The following is an 18,250-nucleotide window of genomic DNA, read 5'->3' on the forward strand; positions in this document are numbered from 1 at the left end:
TGCACAGCAGGGTCTTGAACAGTAACTAAATGGAACACATTTTCTTTGTAATGCACTGATATAGTATTCACAGAATTAGAGGTGGGAAGAGAATAGTTTCACAGTAATTTGATATGAAGGGTGATTAGAAATCAACTTGACCCTGCAAACGATCAAGTATCAGTTGAAACACCAAAGCCAGTATGCAAAGTAGTACCTCAAACTAAGGCAAAATATGCTAGTGAACAAGACATTTAATTGCTATATTGGAATTTGAGACAAACTAGATGCGTACATGTTTGATTTTTCTTGTGATGATTAAGAGAAAGAATTGAGTGCCGTAGTAGATCTCTGGGGAATAATAGCTAATAGCAAAACTGAAGTATGGCACATTGGAAGATTAAACAAGTATGAAATCGTCCAAGTGTGTTGCCACTGCAGGGCAGACGCTTGAAGAGACTACCACACATGTCTGAAAGCATCCACATTATTTTATATGTACAAATGACAGTACACAGGTATAGAACCATTGGGTGGCATCAAGAATAAGTACTTCACACTTCATGAGTGAATATAAAATTACGTATATGAAAACAATGGTTCATGCAAACGTGTTTTCTTTTCCCTTTATTACAGAATTGTAGGTGATTTCATTAACATGCTATCTTACCATTCGTGGACAGTAGGAAATTAGCAGCATTCTGCTGTGGTAACCATCTAATTTTATTAATTTTTTCCTCTATTTCAAGACTTTTCAGGTAGTCAAACTCCGGCTCATGACTCTGAAACGTACTGTAAACATTATATTCACCTCTTGTATGAGGACGGCTTTTATTCTGAAAGAAAGAAAATGATGTGCAGTTAAAAAGCTGAAAAAGTATTCTCAAAAGCATGTATACAGCAATCAAAGCCCAAGTTAAAGAAAGTTACTGACCTGTAACAGCATTAGCCTCTTTCAGCGAATGAAAAGTATGACACACTCAATGTATACTTTAATTCGGAATTTTCAAAATTTGAGAAAAGTGATAACAGTATGAATATAGCAATAACATTTATATCTCTTAAAATGGCCATTCCATATTTCAAACTCCACATTAATGTGCACATAAAATGAATATATATAATAGGACAATACTAGTTAGGTGAAACCAATTGTTCATAGAAAAATGGAAAAATTCTAGTCTGACGGATGAGCATGACATTTTACAAACAAGAGTTTCTGCTAGGGCACCCCAGAACTAGAAAAGGTTTAAAAAAGGGTGCGTTTTTCACTTTTCCATTCATTTTCCCCAAGCGCACAGCCGAAAATGCTGGCCGAATAAGAAACAAGTTGGGCACAAAGACTAGAAGGAAATTCTTTTTGTTTTAATTTGGCAAAGAGCGGGTTGCCTGTGCACCCAAAAAGTTATTCATATCCCCCATGATGCATTGCTGGTTCAAGGTTTCTCATACCTGAAAATCCAATATTATGGAAATCTCGATTTGAATCTAGGTTTGTTTTTGGAAAGTCCCCTACACAGACATAAGGGGTGTAAGTAGGGCTGTTTTGAGGCTAGTGATCAGTGGCAAGGGGGGAAAAAAGCATGATTTGTGAAGGTGTGGGGGCTTGGGAAAAGTGACCCACCCCCCCTCCTGTTTTGCTGAGATCCAAATCAAGTGTCAGAAAAATAATGAATACCCAGCGGGGGGTGGAGGGGATCCTCCCAGCCTATGAAGAAGCTTGGAACAGGGTCCTTACCACACAGGGAAAGACCCCGCTCCAAGCCTCCTTGGAGTGGGATGTGCCATCTTCCATCCCATCTTCCCTCACCGGGACCTAGAGCGCTACCTCTGTCCCCTGTCCATCCCCCGCACTCCCCCTTTCCACATCTCAATATCCTCTCCCACCCAAATCCCACTTACATGTCCATTCCCGGCACATCTCCAACCCGCGATTACCCACCATGGAAAGCGAGAAGCGACTACGTGCACTCCTCCTGCACAACCACACCCACCGACCCAACAAAAGAACCTCACTTGGCATACTGCCTCACCATCAGTACTATTATAAATGGTGAATATTTATGTATAGATTAACATTATGGATGATAAAACCATATGAGTGAGGCTTTCCATACTGTTTAGTGTTAAGGGAAAAAAGGAACAGCAATTAAGGGAAACAAGGAACAGCAATGAAAAGTGATTTACTCAAGGTAACTTATTGTGTCAATTATGGTGGACAGGGATTTAAGCCCTAGCTTCCTGGTTCCAGAGTTTTAAACACGACAGCAGAGGAGACTTCATCTTCTCTGGTTCCATCTTCAATAATACAACCAACAAAACACTTTCAGCAAAGTTGCTAATCAAGGGCTAACCTACTACACCTTCAAAACACCAAGTCACATAACAAAAGCACCTAACATATAAGAGAAGTCTTAAAGGAATAGTGCGCTCAAAAATATTATTGTCCCGAGTGTTCGGGCATGTGATTTTAAGCAAACTGATCGATTGTAAAAACATTTTCTATGCACCTTAACTTAGTTTTCCTCAATTTTACACATGCGAATTCAAGCATTTTATGCTAATCTTATCCGTTGCCGGATCGTCCTAAGTTGAATTGCCCTCACAGCACTATAGCATATCCCCCCGTCCCTGAAGCTGACATGTGTACAGCCCATTTCACAATGCAAATAATGCACGTCTCGTGTCAACGTTCTCTGTGCGCAAGCTAATGACCGGTCTCTGTGGAAATGGCAGGACGCCTCTTTCCTCAATAGGTATAAATAGACCGAGGTGGAGAACTGCTGCTGCAGAAAACAACTCTGGATGCTTGGCCTACATATTGGAAGAAGACACACCACTGCTATGCGTTGCCGAGCTGCATGACTTCAGGGCAGCCTGCCTCACAAGGTCCGTGTTGAGGATTATGATGGTGCTTATGCATGACCTTCGTGCAACAGTTCGCCCTCGCAATCCAAGTAACGAGTAAGTGTACTCTAGATGTGATGCCACTTCGGTTACTAACATTTCATGTTTGTCTCCTCTATTGTCGTAACTTTGACCTATCACTGCCAAATGAATGTAGTCTGGCAATTCAATACATCTCTCACGATTTGGGGAAATCATAGTGGTCATCTTATGGGTCTTTCACGTACAACCAAGAAACAATATTTCTCTGTGCCCTAAACGTTATGGAAAGCATGAGTGTTCACTTTTGTAATGTGTGTACACAAACCCAGAAGAGAACATATCTCAGCCACAAGAATCACATGCAAATGGCTTTCCATCCAACAAAAAATAGACCTAAAAACTATCTGCCTCACCTACAAAGCTCTTAACCACCTGGCCCCACCTTATCTAACCGATAAATTCATCTTAAGACAGAATATTAGAACCACCAGATCCTCTAATACACTACAAATGACAGTGCCCAAATACTCCCTCAAAAGAGCCGGTGGCTCCAGTTTCCCAGTTCTAGCCTCACAATTATGGAACACTATTCCATTGGACATCAAATCTACCCCTACATTTCAACCTTTCAGAACTAAGATCATCACCTGGTTACTTAACAATTAACCAGCACTGTATGTATGCATGTCACTAATTATACTATAACTGCTCTCATAACTGATTTTGTAACTATACTTATGCTGCACAATTGTACAAATGTTCCTACCTATGCCTGTAACCTGATGCTTAAGCGCCCATATACCTCTGGGTCAGGAGCGCTATACAAATAAATAAACAAACAAACAAACAAAGCACAAGTTCACTGATCCATGAAGTAACAATTGTACTGGCAACTATACCATAGGATACAGGATGCATTTTCAACTAATACAGTTTGTATGTTTCTCTTCCACAGGTGGTACAGGCTGGTGGCCTATAGTTCGTTTACATGGTGGCTTCATTGGAGGTTTGTATACCGCGTTCGATGCGCAATACCCGCCTGTGTCATTGCAGCCATTCGAGCCAAATTTCCCAGTGACAGCTGTCAGTACAGGGGATTTTCCCACACTGTGCTGCAACCCGAAGTATACAATTTGTAATACATTTGTGCCATCAACAAAATAAAATACAAATCATCTTTAATGAATAGTTGTTTCAATATTTCAGTAATAAAGGACACACTGACTTGTCTAGGAGCGACATGCAACAATGGTTGGTGCTCTTATACGCTCACCCCCTCTGCAATAACCCATGCCCCCTCAGTATCAATGGCAGGTCGCACCTTTAGCTGTGCGCTCCCAAGGGGGCTCCCATGAACACTTCAAAAGGTATCTTCCGCACAGTGGCCATTGTTCACATGGCCTAGCCGGACCCAGTGTATCCAGGCTCCCTTGAAGCAGACCGCCCTCCCCCCCTCCAATCCACATAAGTGTGTCTCCCTTCAGCAGTGTTCCGGCCCTTTTCTGCATGCCTCATGGCCAACCATGCCCCCTCCAGTATCAATGGCAGGTCGCACCTCCCTTAGGAGCTGGCAGGGTCGGAACGGCCAAGGTGCCAAACACCATGTACAATTCAAAGGCATCATATACACAGGGGCCATTGTTCACATGGCCTAGCCAGACAGTGTCTCCAGGTTCCCCTGAATCAGACCGTGCCAGAAACATTCACTCATTCACATACACACCCACTTTGCTAATTCTTTATAACCCCCTTGATATTTATCCTGAGAACATCTGTGAGCACTGGAAGTCAACTCTTGATCGTGCTACCTGTTCTCCTGCTAGTAACTACCCTGCTTGCTGAATCGAATTGTTTGTTAGTCATGGTAAGGGCAGGTCACTTATTAACTTCACTAAAATCATCTCTTTCTGATCTCAAAATTTCTATCCATTTCGAATGAATGTACCCAGTAGTGTAATGTTCATTCATCTCATTGACTATAAGTGTTCTGATCTCGAGACACAGCATTTTTCATGAATCGCATCGTTCTCGGACCATGTCTATAAGCTTATTTCCTTTTGATGCATGAAAGTACATTCAACGGACGAGTAACACGTTACGATTTGTGTTCCAATCAATTCTGTATGAAAGTTATCCCAGCGTATATTCGACTACGCTACACAGGTTTTGCTTCTTTGACCAAAACAAATATTGCATAGAAAACTTTGATATAATTCCATCAATATCATGCATTCAGTAGTCATCGTTTCCAGATACCCAGTGATGGTTTCTTCAATAAGCGTGGCAGGTACGCCTAAATGGCTGGATCACAATTACGCTGATGTGGGACGATCCCACAGGACCGATATGCCCTTTGGCAGTACCAGCGACAAGGAGCAACCGGTTATCGTTTACGGTGGTGTAGCAAGAAGCAGATCCTGAAGACTTGTGATTAAAGGGCGGTCCAATGCGCTTCTTCTACCGAAAGTAACACTGTGTGCGTAATGATAAAGATTTGATGTTTGAACACAGCGAAATTAATAATGTGGTCGATAATCGAAATTGGCAGATGTTCTCGGAACGTTTATTGTGAAATAAAAGCACATTATAAATTGCAGAGTATTGATGTTTCCTTTAACAATAGTGTTTTCTATTCCGATTTGGGACGCGCTGTGCTGTGAGGATGTGTGTGTTGATATTCCGGGTTCTGCTTCAACTAATGTTAAGAAGTAGGTGATGATTGGGCGCGTTTGGCTACGCTGTCCACCAACGCCATGAAAATAGGTGGAGAATATCGCTTGGAATAGTGATGTCAGCTTCAGGGGCACGTGATATGATTTAGTGCCGCAAGGGCACTTGAACTTAGGGCGATCAATACACAGATAAGATTAACACAAGATGACCGCGCTCCACTTGTTGATTTCGCATGTGTAGAAGTGAGAAAAACTAAGGTAAAGTGCATAGGACATGTTTTTACAATCAATCACAGTTTGCTTAAAATCACATGCCCGAACACTTGGGACAATAATATTTGAGCGCACTATTCCTTTAATTGAAATATATGTTCATAAAACAATTATGCATCACTGTCTGATAAGGAAAGTGGTAGATTCTGCCCTACAATCAGGAACAGTGGCAACAGTCATTCAATCTGCTGAAGTACGTTGCCAGATGTCTGTCTCATGTACCCTATTTTCCTTGCCCATCACCATGTGGAACCAGAGGGAGGGGCGAGGAGAGTGTTAGGTAAATCTTCTACAATCCAATTGGTATAGGACTTCACAAGAATTAGCCCTTGGTTTTAAGGGCCCCAACTTCTAATATTGGCCTGTACTACGCAAAGTTGTTAAAGTGGCAGAACAGCCAGGTTTATTTTATGACTGCGAGCTGTAAATCAGCCCAAATAAATCACAATATACATAGATCCAAAGAAACACTTAAACACTTGCAGTTATATCAAAAATAGGGATTTATTTTATATATACACAAGGCAGTTAAAAACTGAAGGAATATCAACTAGCAACATCAAACATACATTTTGGATCGTAAGGAGGAATAAAGCAGGTGGGTAAATTGTTATATACTTTTCTTATACACACACACAGTGACTTTAGTTCAAGCCAGTAAAAGCACTCATTTTAAATGAACTCTGCAGGATTTAAGTTTAGGCAAGTTCAATAATGTGAAGCGCAACAATCACAGGTGAGCAATACTAGTAGCAACTCGTAAGGTTTTGGCAGTCTTTTCCCTAACAAAGAATTTCTACAGTTCAGGTTTTGGAGGGAAACCAGCAATAACCAAGCCAAGAGGTTCAGAGGATTTACTGTTATGAAACCAGAATTGCCCAAGTCAATAGGAATGCAAAAGTTCCGATGTAAATCTTCTTAGCACAAGTAAGAAACTAGTTAGTTGGCCTTGGTCAGAGTCCAGGAGCTTGGAATAAGCATCACTGGAGGAACACAGGCTATTCGACCTGAGTGACTAAAACTGGGTGGTCACTGAAACTGAGTTACCACCCAAACAGTAAAAATAGCACTCCCAATGCAAAGGAGCGACACAAACTGCTTCAGGTAAGTTCCCCTTCAGCCACACAGTACCCTGAGCGTGAAGAAACTAATGCAGCTGGACGTCTCCTGGATGCACGTGTGGCACCTCCTAGTCCTTTGTAGTGTTGACGAAAGGGGGGACCCTGGATGGGCTCCTGCAGCAGAAGTTGAGAGGGACTCGCAAGCAACGAATTAATCATACTCCTGCGTTGGTTCATGTTTTTGGCGCCTTTTTCTATGCACCAGTAGCCAACAATCACTGCTGGTTGGAATCTTCTTTGTTTCTCGGTCCTGCACTGGGATTAGGGGAATCTGAGGAGATGATTTGTGCGTCTGGAGGTGTACACATAGGCCACCAGAGTTCCAGTGAGATTAGTCAACGGCAAGGGTATGCACATCAAGGTGGTCGAGGTACACCGGGTATTTAGATTCTGCAGCCCAGGAATGTCGCAGGACGTCAGGGGACAGCTCAAAATGAATAGTGTCTTGAGGCCAGTTATGCCCACCAGCCCAGAGGAGGAAATAGTCCTTGGCGGAGCTTCCCTGTCGATTCGAAAACTGGGCCAGGACAGCAGCGGTGCTTCGTAGTTACATGAGGTACTGCAGGCATCTCTGGTCATCTTTTTCGGAGCATCAGTTCCAGTGGTGGACTGCCTTCTGTCCCAAAAACCTTGCCTTTTATGCAGGTACCCATTCATTCAGTCCTATGGATCGGTCAATCACCTGGGGGGTGGCTGTCCTTGCAGGACAACCAGCCACCCAGTCCAAACTGGTTCCAGCCAGGCATACCCTATAACAAAGGCCAGAGATGTGTCTGGCTCCCCCCTCGCTTCCTGCCTCAGCATACACACTGGAGAATTCGAATCCCACAAAGGGATCCGAAAAAAAACAAAACTCAAACGGGACTTACCCACACCTGGAATGGTAGAAGAAGGGCCAAGGAGGAACACAGACGGAAAATGGTGATAAAAGAAGACTGGGGCCATTTCGGAAAAAATGGTCACCCCTTGGGTGCTGTATTGCAGCTGTGGAAACAGCCCACGAGTAACCAACACTGCCACCAGTCATTTCGGGTGTATGTTACTGTAACTGCAAAGGTTACAAAACCAAAGGGAAAGGAGTTACAATCTAGCCCCTCAGCATTCCACATAAGGTGGTGTGTGCTGATCCCACAAAAAGAAAGCTAAGATAAAAGTACCCTACTATCCCTGAGAACAGTAGTTCTAAGGAAAAAGTAATAAAGAATAGGAGGGGAAGCCCAAGGGACTCTGCATCAACACTGCACACAGGGTACTGTGTGCAGCAACTATTTATTACAGATGCTTGTAGTGAAATACATGGAGGAAAGCACGACTCCATTAAAAGTAAAAAGAATATAGTAGGAAAAAATAGGGTTTCCATCTCAGAGAAAAATAATGTGGGGGGAAAAAGGCTCGCTCACCCAGGAGAGTAAAGCAAAACATCCAAGAAGTCCAGCAAACGTGCTGGAGGTCTCATCGGGTGGAGGGGAATTGGCACAAGAAATGGAAATTATCACTAACAGAGTCCATCTGGGATCTGGTAATGGAGAAGGAGTAAGATCGACCCATCATATTCATTTGTGGTTTCAAGGAAGGTGGAGGGTGTTTGTGTGGGAATATGTTTGTTTTCGTGACACTGGTGATGCGGTTCTGTGTTTTTGCAATCGGTTACAGTATATGTGGAAGAATGTTTTGTTGGTCAGATAAGAATGTTCTAGACAATACAAAAAATGAAAAACTTAAAAGGGGGGGGGTCATTCATTCAAAGTTGGGTGGTAACAGTAACAGCCGTATTCAGCAAATACCGCAGAAGTTACTGTTGGCCCAATTCAGGGTTTGAACAAAGACAATCAGCAGTATCCCAAGGGAATACAGACATCAGTATTTTAAGCAGACTTTCTGCTGAAAATCTGCCTATTTTTACCTAAGAGGTGGAGTTAAAAAGGCCAAACTGGACCCAATTTAAAAAAAGGTTTTTAAAAAAGGTGGGCATCTCTGTTGCCCTCCCTTACCACCTTACCCACGTTTTGCAGATACGGGTCAGAATGGACCAATTTGTAAATAGAAAATGTAGATTAGTGGTATAAGCCACTAACGTACATAATCCATTTGCACCTTACCTTAGAAGGTGAAAATGGCTGAAAACACCCTTTTATACTACCACCTGCAGTGATATTTCTAAAATACCTCTTGTTAGGACTGAGTTTCTATACTCTGGCCTGGGGGACATATGTAAAGAAGGCCAACTTATATAATGACAGGGACAACTCTGGGAGCTGTAGCCAAACCAGGTCAAGGTAGAAGTGACGAGTGGTCAAGGCCAAGTCTCATGGAGGTGGTGAGTTTGTAAAGGGTCCACAATGAGTACACACAAGGAAAGCCACAAATTACACTTGCACAATATGTATAAAAATACAGTTATTTATGGCCAAACACTATGAAAAATGACAATCAGGTAGAAGTATCGCACAACACTAATAATAGAATGCATATATACAGACACTAGGGTAGGGCATAATACAGATCAAACTCCTGTAAAGGAAAGTACAGATCAGATTATTCACTACAGGCCCACAGAGAATTAGCCCTAGATTCATAACTTCTTCCCCAAATTGTCTGGGGCCTCATGCACAAAAGTTCAGGCACAGTTCCAATACAGTTTGTAACGCTGGAGAAAATGAAGGTAGGTTATCTGGGGTCCAGTGAATAATTCCAAGGGTTAGAGTGCAAGTTACACTAGTCAACAAAAGTGTCCCCAATTTTTGGAAGGCTTGCGCAAACAAGCAACGTAAAGCCAAAGTGTTATTAAAGTTAGCAAAACTTTTAAAGGGAGTTTAGGAGGCAAGTAAGAAACACTGAAAATCACCCCCCGTACGCCGATTCTTCACAGGACTGGACAGGTCGATGGACGAAGGTCCAGGGTTCATTTTCCCGCCATCAGCCTCAGCCCCTGATTCACATGGGTTTCAGGTTCAAACAGATCTCCTGTCGGTGTCTTTGGCTGGTGCAAGGACCCTCGGCAGAAGAATGAAGCAAAACACAAAGCAGGACCCCGCTCAGGACTGGCCTCGACTCCGGTGAGCTGTTTCAGATGGCGGCCACCGCAGCACGGCGACGCAAAAGGGAGACACTTGTTGCGGTCAGACTTTCCCTATCTCGGGTCCCCTTGGCGCTAGGACTCCACAATTTGCAGGGGTAAGTCTTGTAGGACAAGCGGAGGATCTCCCCCCCCCCCCCATGTTCCAGGCCTCAACTCGGAATGGCGAAGTCAGCAGCATGGTAGCCCAATCTCAGAGCTGTTCAGCCACAGGGCGGTCCTGGGGCCCTTTTGAAGGCTCTTCTTCGCAGGGTACCGAGCAGATGTCCGGAATGGATGTTCCCACCACTCCAAGGGCCACACCTCATTCGCAGGCCTGCTGGAGATCATCAGCAAAACAGGGCTTTTCCAGGCCAGCAGCAGCGGTTGGTCGCCAGGCCTCCTTCAGACGTGTCACTGGTCGCCTCAAGGGTCTCAGAGCTGGACAGAAGTCTTGGCTCCTTCTGGTTTCTCCAGGATCTCTCTAGAGTGAGTGCAGGGGTGTTGGGTAAGAATTAGTGCAGTCCAATTGGTGTGGTACTACACAAGACCTCTCTTGTTATTAGGTAACCCACTTTTTAATATAGGCCTTTAGTACACACGTTGGTAGTGTGACTGAGCAGCCAGGCCTATTGTTAGGCAAGATTATATGCAGTACCCTTTGGGTGCGCTACAACAACCGTGACCGCCTGGCAACAGGAACCCAACCTTTGGTTTAAGTCTCTACTACACAGGTTGGTGGCGTGATAAACAGCCAGGCTGATCTCAAGAGGGGTCAATGTGAGCAGTAGGGGAGTTACACAGAGATTCACAGTGACAAGTATTCAAATAAACTCTACACACAAGGTTTCTTGATTAAACAATTATTAATTTATTTAACAGATAGTTTGATTAAGCCTTCTTCAGAAGGAGCATATAATAGAAACACACAAACACACTCTTAGTTTCTCTAAATCAGCAAGTGCCCATTTGGGATGGCACACAGACACTTCCTACACCCTCGGGTGACTTAAATAGCTAGGACACTGGACATTAATATATTACTGTTGCATTTAGAGCAATACTTGGGAGTATGTCGAAGAAAAAGGTTATTAGAACACAACAAGAGATCACACAAATATTCTGAAGCAGCAAGTACGTTTTGGTAACCCCCAATGCAAAGTAAGTTCACCCCTTCCTGGAAGGAAGGCCAAACACCAAGTCAGAGGGAAGAAGTCATTCAGGGAGCCAGGCCAGGCCAAAGTAAATTAGACAAAAGTCTAGGTGAGCTAAAGCAATTCTTGCAGGTACGTAAAAGTCTTGCACAATGTTTTAGAAGTCTTTGTAGAAAAGAAGAAATCGAAGTAGGGCAACAAGCCGATTAGGCTTGTGAGGTAAAGAAGCTGTTAGCAACTCTACAGAAGCAACCAAGACAAGTCTCCACTGAGAAAAAGTGAGGCTACACAACAAGCAGTAAGTTCTCGTAGACTGTATAGTACCTTTGGTTAGAATAAATGGTTCCAGCCTGCTTCTGTTCCTGTGCATTTCCTGTGTTCCTGGGCCTCAGTCACGGGGACAAGAGGGAGGACGCAGAGGACTCCTGCACTGCAATGGGGCGGTCAACGACACAAAAGGACCAACTTCTATTCAGTGGTACTTCGCGGTTTGAGCTCCTCACGTCTCAACAAATAGCACCACCGCGGTTCTTGGCTGTCGAGATGGGCTTTCCTTGCATCTGGGTTCCAGAACTCTGTTGAGGTGGCTCAGGCTCGGCCATTCCTGCTTCCTGGGAGTCCGGAGGATCTTCCTGGAGCTCTTGGCCAACTTAAAAGCAACACACACAATCTGGTGTTCCTCTCTGGCTCTTCAGTTCCAGCAGCAGCAGCAGTGGAAATACAACCAGCTTTGAGAGGATGTCCAGACGGGGTTACTTTGGAGTTGATTGGTCCAAACAACTCAAGGGGAGAAGTCGTCCTCGCAGGGCTTCTATAGTCGAGGTGAATTCGGAGCTTCAGCACAGCAGCAGGGCTTCACCGGGCAAACCAATGGTCCAGGAGTTGCAGCAGGCGTCTCTTCCAAGTTACTTTTTGGATTCCTTCGCCCAGTGGTCGACTCTGCCTTCCAAGACAAAAAACCTTGCCTTTTATGCAGGTTTCTCCCATTCATTCCATCCTAGCTGCCAGCCAAACAGCAGGGTGGCTGTCCTTGCCAGACAACCAGCCGGCCAATCTACTTTGGGTGCATTCCTGTAACCAACTCGGGGACCTCCCTCACTTCCTGCCCCCGCCATACATACTGGAGCCAGAGGCGGGCATCACTTGTGAATACCACCAAAGAGTAAACGAACAAATGGACCAAACCTGGTTTGGTGCGCAGAGTACATCTCAAGAAGGACCTTTCCACAAAGAAATGGTGAAAAGAAAATGACAGGGTCCATTTTGACAAAAATGGCACCCTTAGGAGCTTTATTGCAGCTGCGAATGCAGCCTGCGGTAAAAGCACACCACGGTAGTTAAAAGTAAACCACTGCCACCAGCCATTTAATCAAGGAAAGGGTAACAAATATGTAACATGAGAAACTAGAAAAAGGGAATACTAGTAACCCCTCCGCACCCTAATGTAAGATAGCGTGTGCTGGGTCTAGAAAGTTACAATGCAAGTAAAGTCAATTTCACTTCACTGCTCTTGGAAACAGTAGTTTATCCAAGAGAAAGTATTTAAACCTTTGGGAAAATCTGAAAGACTTCCCTGTGCCACTGCACTGAAGGTGCTGTGTGGTACAATGTAAAAGATGATGCCTATGGAGTTTGTCAGACTCCACAACCAAAAGAAACAGTGCTCAAGTCATAGCAAAAATACGAGAGAGTGGGAAAAAGGGTCCCACTCTCTCCAAGTAAACAATTAAAGTCCTCAAAAGCCAGGAAAGGTGCGGGGGGTCTCCAAGGTAGAGCGGAATTAGCACGTTTGAGAATTCTCCCCAACACCTATCTTGAGAGGTGTAATGGGAGCTGTAGAGCTGTACAAAGAATTCAGTAAATACAGGTATCCAAGTAAACACTTAAAAGTTATATAATAAATATATATTTATTTATAGACAAAGATATTTAAAGCACTCTTTAAAAAGCAGTAACATTAATCCCAAGTCAGGATTCAATTAAAAAAGTGAACAATAAAGCAGGCGAGTAATTCATTCAAATGTTACACATTTCCAGCATCAAGGGTGATGTCAGTTTTTGTATCACCTTTGCAGTATTGAGTTAAGGAGGGAAAGGTTAGGGTCAGATCAGAACAGACTGGTATTCTATAAAAACAGTTATATGCTCCCAAAGGAATACAGGCAGCCTTTTATCCAAGCATTAAGAGTGTTTAAATGTATACACCCTTCATCCTTCATTCTCCGGAGTGACTGAGCACTTCGGCAACCAAGTTCACTTTTCTTCCTGCCACCGTCGAGACTACAGACTTGGGAGTGGGCTGTGAGGCATCTCAGCGTGGATTTGGGTGTTTTGAATCTTTTCTCAAGACTACCTTTGACGGCAAGCTCTGTTAATGGGTGTTTCATGGTTCATAGGCCTACCAGTCATGATGAAGAATGGGGATGGCGACTATTGACCTACATTTGTTCATGTGATCAAACGGGAAACAGTCCTTTTTCTCAGTTGGTGCAAATCAAACTGACATGCTTTTGAAATCATCCCAGGAAATTCTCCCATTGTGTGTGGTTGCGTCTGCTTAGGGTTCATCTGGTGTGTCCCTCTTTGGGGGAATCATCGGTATCCCAGCAGTCTCCCTTAACGGACGAGGTTGTGGATGCATGTGTTGCAAAGATCATCCTTAGTATCAGTCTGCGGTCACTCACCCTCATCTTAATCATTTTGCTGGGTGGGGAGCACCTTGGGCGGTGCTCTGGTGATTTAGTCAGATGCACTGGCGACCTGTGAGGTCTAGTGGTGTTTGGTAACCACCCTCTGCATCTCTCGCTGAGACATTGACCCTCCTTGGTGGTGAAGCTGCTCCTAATAGTGGTGAGCGCAATCTAGGTCTCCTTGGTGGAGCCTCTTGTAGTGGCCTTGACTTTTGTTGTGGTGGTAACGGAGGCTCTCGGAGTGGTAGCCTCATAATGAGCAGTGATAGTAAGCTTTGTAAGGACGATAGAAACTGCACTAAAAGTAGCATCGGCAGGCGCATTAAGGGATTAAGGGTTGTGCTGGAGCAGGCATTTGTAGAGGATGAGCTGCCATTTGTAGAGGATGAGCTGCCACTGTTGGTACCAGTGGCTGATGAGGTGTTGGTGGCGGTCTCTGTGGAGCTTGGGGCTCTGGTGTTGATTTGCAGTCATCTGCTCTAGTGGGTATGTCCTCCTCAAGAATGACGGACTCCTCTAAGTTGTCAAACAACCCTGTTGCGCCTCAAAATGGGAGTTGATATAGTGCTGTAATATGTAATTATCGGTGATACAGTTGGTGAGGTAGATTGCATTCCTTCCTCTATATACTGCCCTGCCTTGTCTATGATGTCAGGAGGGTCAACTGGTGCTGGTAGGGCTGTGCTCGTTTTTTTCTAACGTAGGTGAACTTATGTCCATCACACTCACTTCCCCTGTCGATGTCGAGGCTTGTGTTAATAAAGTTTTCTCTTTACTGCACCTTTCCCTTCCATCTTTGTAGAACCCCCAACCTATTCTGCTTTTATTTTTGATACAGACCTGCTCTTTTTGCAGTACAGCACTGACTTTTGCTCACATATTATGGGGAAACTGACATGTCATGAAGGCCGTCAGTACTGGGAAACACGCTTCCCTTAGTTGTGTTACTGCATTACTACTTTTGGTTACTTTGTATCAATTGTGGTAACTTCCCATTGTACAAAGCAGCTTACACTGCAGTACAATGGGGTACACTTTTTGTTTTGCCCTAGACTACCACTCGGTGGATTTTTGGTTACTTTAGGTGTGCTAAAAGGATTAGCTGGTGGCAGCATTGACTGTTCCTCATTTTTCTGGACTTTTCATGTTCGCCTTACCGCGTTTGGCTACCAACTGTGGCTAGTGTCCAAACATGGACGTGCCACATGGTTTTTCACTTGTCCTTTTGCCACCCGATTCTTTAGCCTTCTTTCTGGCCTGTGAGGCCAGGAAAATCCTTATAAGGACTGCCAGTGCCCAGGAAAGCAGAAGCTTTTAGCGGTCTACTGGAGGGTTCCATGTGTTTGCTAATCTAAGAGGGATTTCTTCGATCTGCTCTCCGTCTAAAGATGAAAAAAAGAATGAGACTTGTTGGATCCAATTTCTGTAGAAAACCTCTCTCCTGGAAGAAAGGTGTAAGGATTCCTTTCAGCACAACGTGCTGTGAGAATCTGTTCATGGTCCCCACAGGAGGGGCTTACTACTAGACATTTCGTTGTCTGGGACCAAAATCCCCCATAATGAGGAGGATAGACTACAAAACACAATTTTTTTCCTTTCAGTAAAAGTAGGAAGAGTGTAATCAAGGATGTACTATCCCAAAGACGGGGAATATTCAAAGCATGTGAACCTACGAAATATCAAATGCTGGAGAAGGCTTTGCGGATTTAAGATAGGCAGATTAAGTGTGCCCCTTCTTTGATGGTAGAATCAATTTCAGTGTAGCAACCAGAGATTTGTGTGGGAGAGAAAGTGTACAAATATCTTTGTGTTCATTGTGTTTTAACAACTACAATGTCGGTCTAAAGAGGGATAAGAACAAGTTACTTCTTACCTTGTAACGTTCTTTCGATGGGATGTTCCTCCGACGTATTCCTTATCTTAGATATCTCTTTCCCGCTTTGCTGGCCTCTGAAAAAGTTTCCTCTAGAGGGCGCTGCGCGTCGACGTCCGCCGAGTCGATGTCCCTCGACAGCCGCCGTATCGACGTCATCCTGCCTATAAAGGCCGCGCGCAGCGTCCGTTGCTCAGTTCCGTTTTGTAGCCCACAATAATTCTTTCTGGACTAGACTAATAACCCTGAAGGAGCGTAAGCTGCAACAACAAGGGAAGAAGTACTGCGGGGATGGATGGGAGGGTCGATAAGGAATACGTCGGAGGAACATCCCATCGAAAGAACGTTACAAGGTAAGAAGTAACTTGTTCTTCGAAGGGATTGTGTCCTCCGACGTATTCCTTATCTTAGATAGGCTCCCATAGCAGTATTCTGTCATTGGAGGTGGGAGTACTGACTTCATGCTTCCTTTTATTGATGAATAGAGTGCAATACTGCCCTTCCAAACCTAGTCTCTTGACTGGAGGAGGAATCCAAGTTGTAAAACCGTGTAAAGGTATGGACGGACGACCATGTGGCAGCCGCACATATGTCTCTAACCGGCACTCCTCTTTTGAGGGCCGATGAAGCTGCGATACCTCTGGTCGAATGAGCCCTAAGATTTTGAGGGGGCTCTTTTCCTGCCAGTTTATAACATTCCAAAAAGGCTAGAATGATCCATCTGGAAATGGTCTGCTTAGTTATCGGTAACCCCAGCTTGTGACCTGCGTAGCCTACAAACAGCTGGTCTGCTTGTCTTATCCTAGCCAGTCTACTGATGTAAAAACTTAAAGCCCTTCTTGGGTCTAGCCTGTGTAACCTCTCTTCCTCTTTCACCGGATGAGGAGGAGGATAGGAAGATGGAAGGGTAATCTTCTGAGTGATATGAAATTCAGAAACCACCTTTGGGAAGAAATTAGGCTTCACTTGCAGAACAACTTTGTCTTTGTGAAAGATTGTATGAGGGGGTTTACAAGAAAGAGCTTGTAACTCGCTCACCCTTCTAGCAGATGTAAGTGCTATTAATAAAACAGTCTTAAGGGTTAGAAATCTTAACGAACAAGAGTGGAGTGGTTCGAAAGGCGTGCCCATCAGGAAAGTTAGGACTAAGTTTAAATCCCATAGGGGAACCTGGAATGGTCTTGGGGGATAAACGTTAGTTAACCCCTTTAGAAACTGTATACCAAGGGTAACTTGAAATAGGATGGTTCTTCCGCAGTGCGCTTAAAGATGGATAGCGCTGCGAGATAGCCCTTGATGGTGCCAACTTGAAGGCCTGAATTTGCTAAATAGAGTAGGAAGGACAAAGCCATTGGTGTACCACATGAAAAGGGGTTGATATTCTTTTCTCTACAACAGCTGCAAAATCTGTTCCAACGGCAGCGGTATAAAGATTTTGTTGCTGGTCTCCTTGCCGAAAGCAACACCTCCATATCATCAGGGAGGTCCCAATCCTTGTACCTCAGCCTTTCAGAAGCCAAGCGTGAAGGTTGAGGGTTTTGATGTCTGGATGGAGAACCTGACCTCCCTTCTGTGAGAGCAGATTCTCTCTGAGTGGAAGTCGAATTGGAGGGCAGATGGACAAGTCTAGAAAGTCCGGGTACCACGGCCCAATCCGGGGCAATTAGGATCATGATTTTCCGGAATCTTCTCAACCTCCTGATCATTTGAGGAATGACAGGGACCGGTGGGAACGCGTACAGAAGGGGAAACTCCCAGTCTACTATAAACGCGTCTCCCAGAGCTCCTCTCGGGGGAAATTCCCTTGAACAGAACAGATCGCACTTCCTGTTGACACTAGTGGCGAACAGATCCACCTGAGGGGTTCCCCAAAGGGCGAAGATCTCTTGAAGGACTTCCTGAGCTAGTTCCCACTCGTGGGAGACTGTGCTCTGCCTGCTCAGAGCGTCCGCTGTCAAGTTCTTCTCTCTGGCTAGGTGAACTGCCGATAGAGAGATTCCTTCTTGGATTGCCCAAAACCAGAGCTGCATCGCCTCTCTGCACAGAGGTAGTGATCCTACGCCTCCTCTTTTGTTGAGGTAATGCATGGCCACTGTGTTGTCCGTCATTATCAGGACATTCTTTCCTCGTACAGATGGCAGGAACGCCTTCAGCGCAAGTCTGATGGCCCTCAGCTCTAACAGGTTGATATGTAGTCTGGACTCCGATGGAGACCAACGACCGCTGATGGTCAAGTCGTTGGCGTGGGCTCCCCACCCCGTGAGTGAGGCATCCGTGACTACTGTTATCTCCGGCCAGGGTTGCCAAAACTGTTCTCCTTTCAGAATGTTCTCCTTTCAGAATGTTCTCCTGACAGGCCCACCACTGAAGGTCTCGAGCCACCCTGTCGGGAACCTGAAGAAGATCTGTCATTCTCCCTGAGAATTGTGACCACTGAGTTCTCAGTGCCCACTGGAGGGATCTCATTCTCAGGCGAGCCTCTGGCACTAGGAAAATGCAGGATGCCATGAGGCCTAGCAACCTCAAAAAGTCGAAGGCTGGGAG

The 18,250-nt window shown here is 44.7% G+C and overlaps 1 protein-coding gene across 2 annotated transcripts in view; it reads right to left on the reverse strand.

The window, feature by feature from the left end:
- PPP2R2D (protein phosphatase 2 regulatory subunit Bdelta) overlaps positions 1–18,250 on the reverse strand; it is a 306,643-nt gene that overhangs the window by 154,545 nt on the left and 133,848 nt on the right. For both annotated transcript variants that reach the window (XM_069611440.1, XM_069611441.1), the window contains one exon: positions 650–815. In XM_069611440.1, the coding sequence (XP_069467541.1) occupies positions 650–815 (166 nt within the window). The remainder of the gene's footprint in view (positions 1–649; positions 816–18,250) is intronic.

The sequence above is a fragment of the Ambystoma mexicanum genome, chromosome 8, assembly GCF_040938575.1.
Source record: "Ambystoma mexicanum isolate Mex_15411 chromosome 8, UKY_AmexF1_1, whole genome shotgun sequence".
NCBI lineage: Eukaryota > Metazoa > Chordata > Amphibia > Caudata > Ambystomatidae > Ambystoma > Ambystoma mexicanum.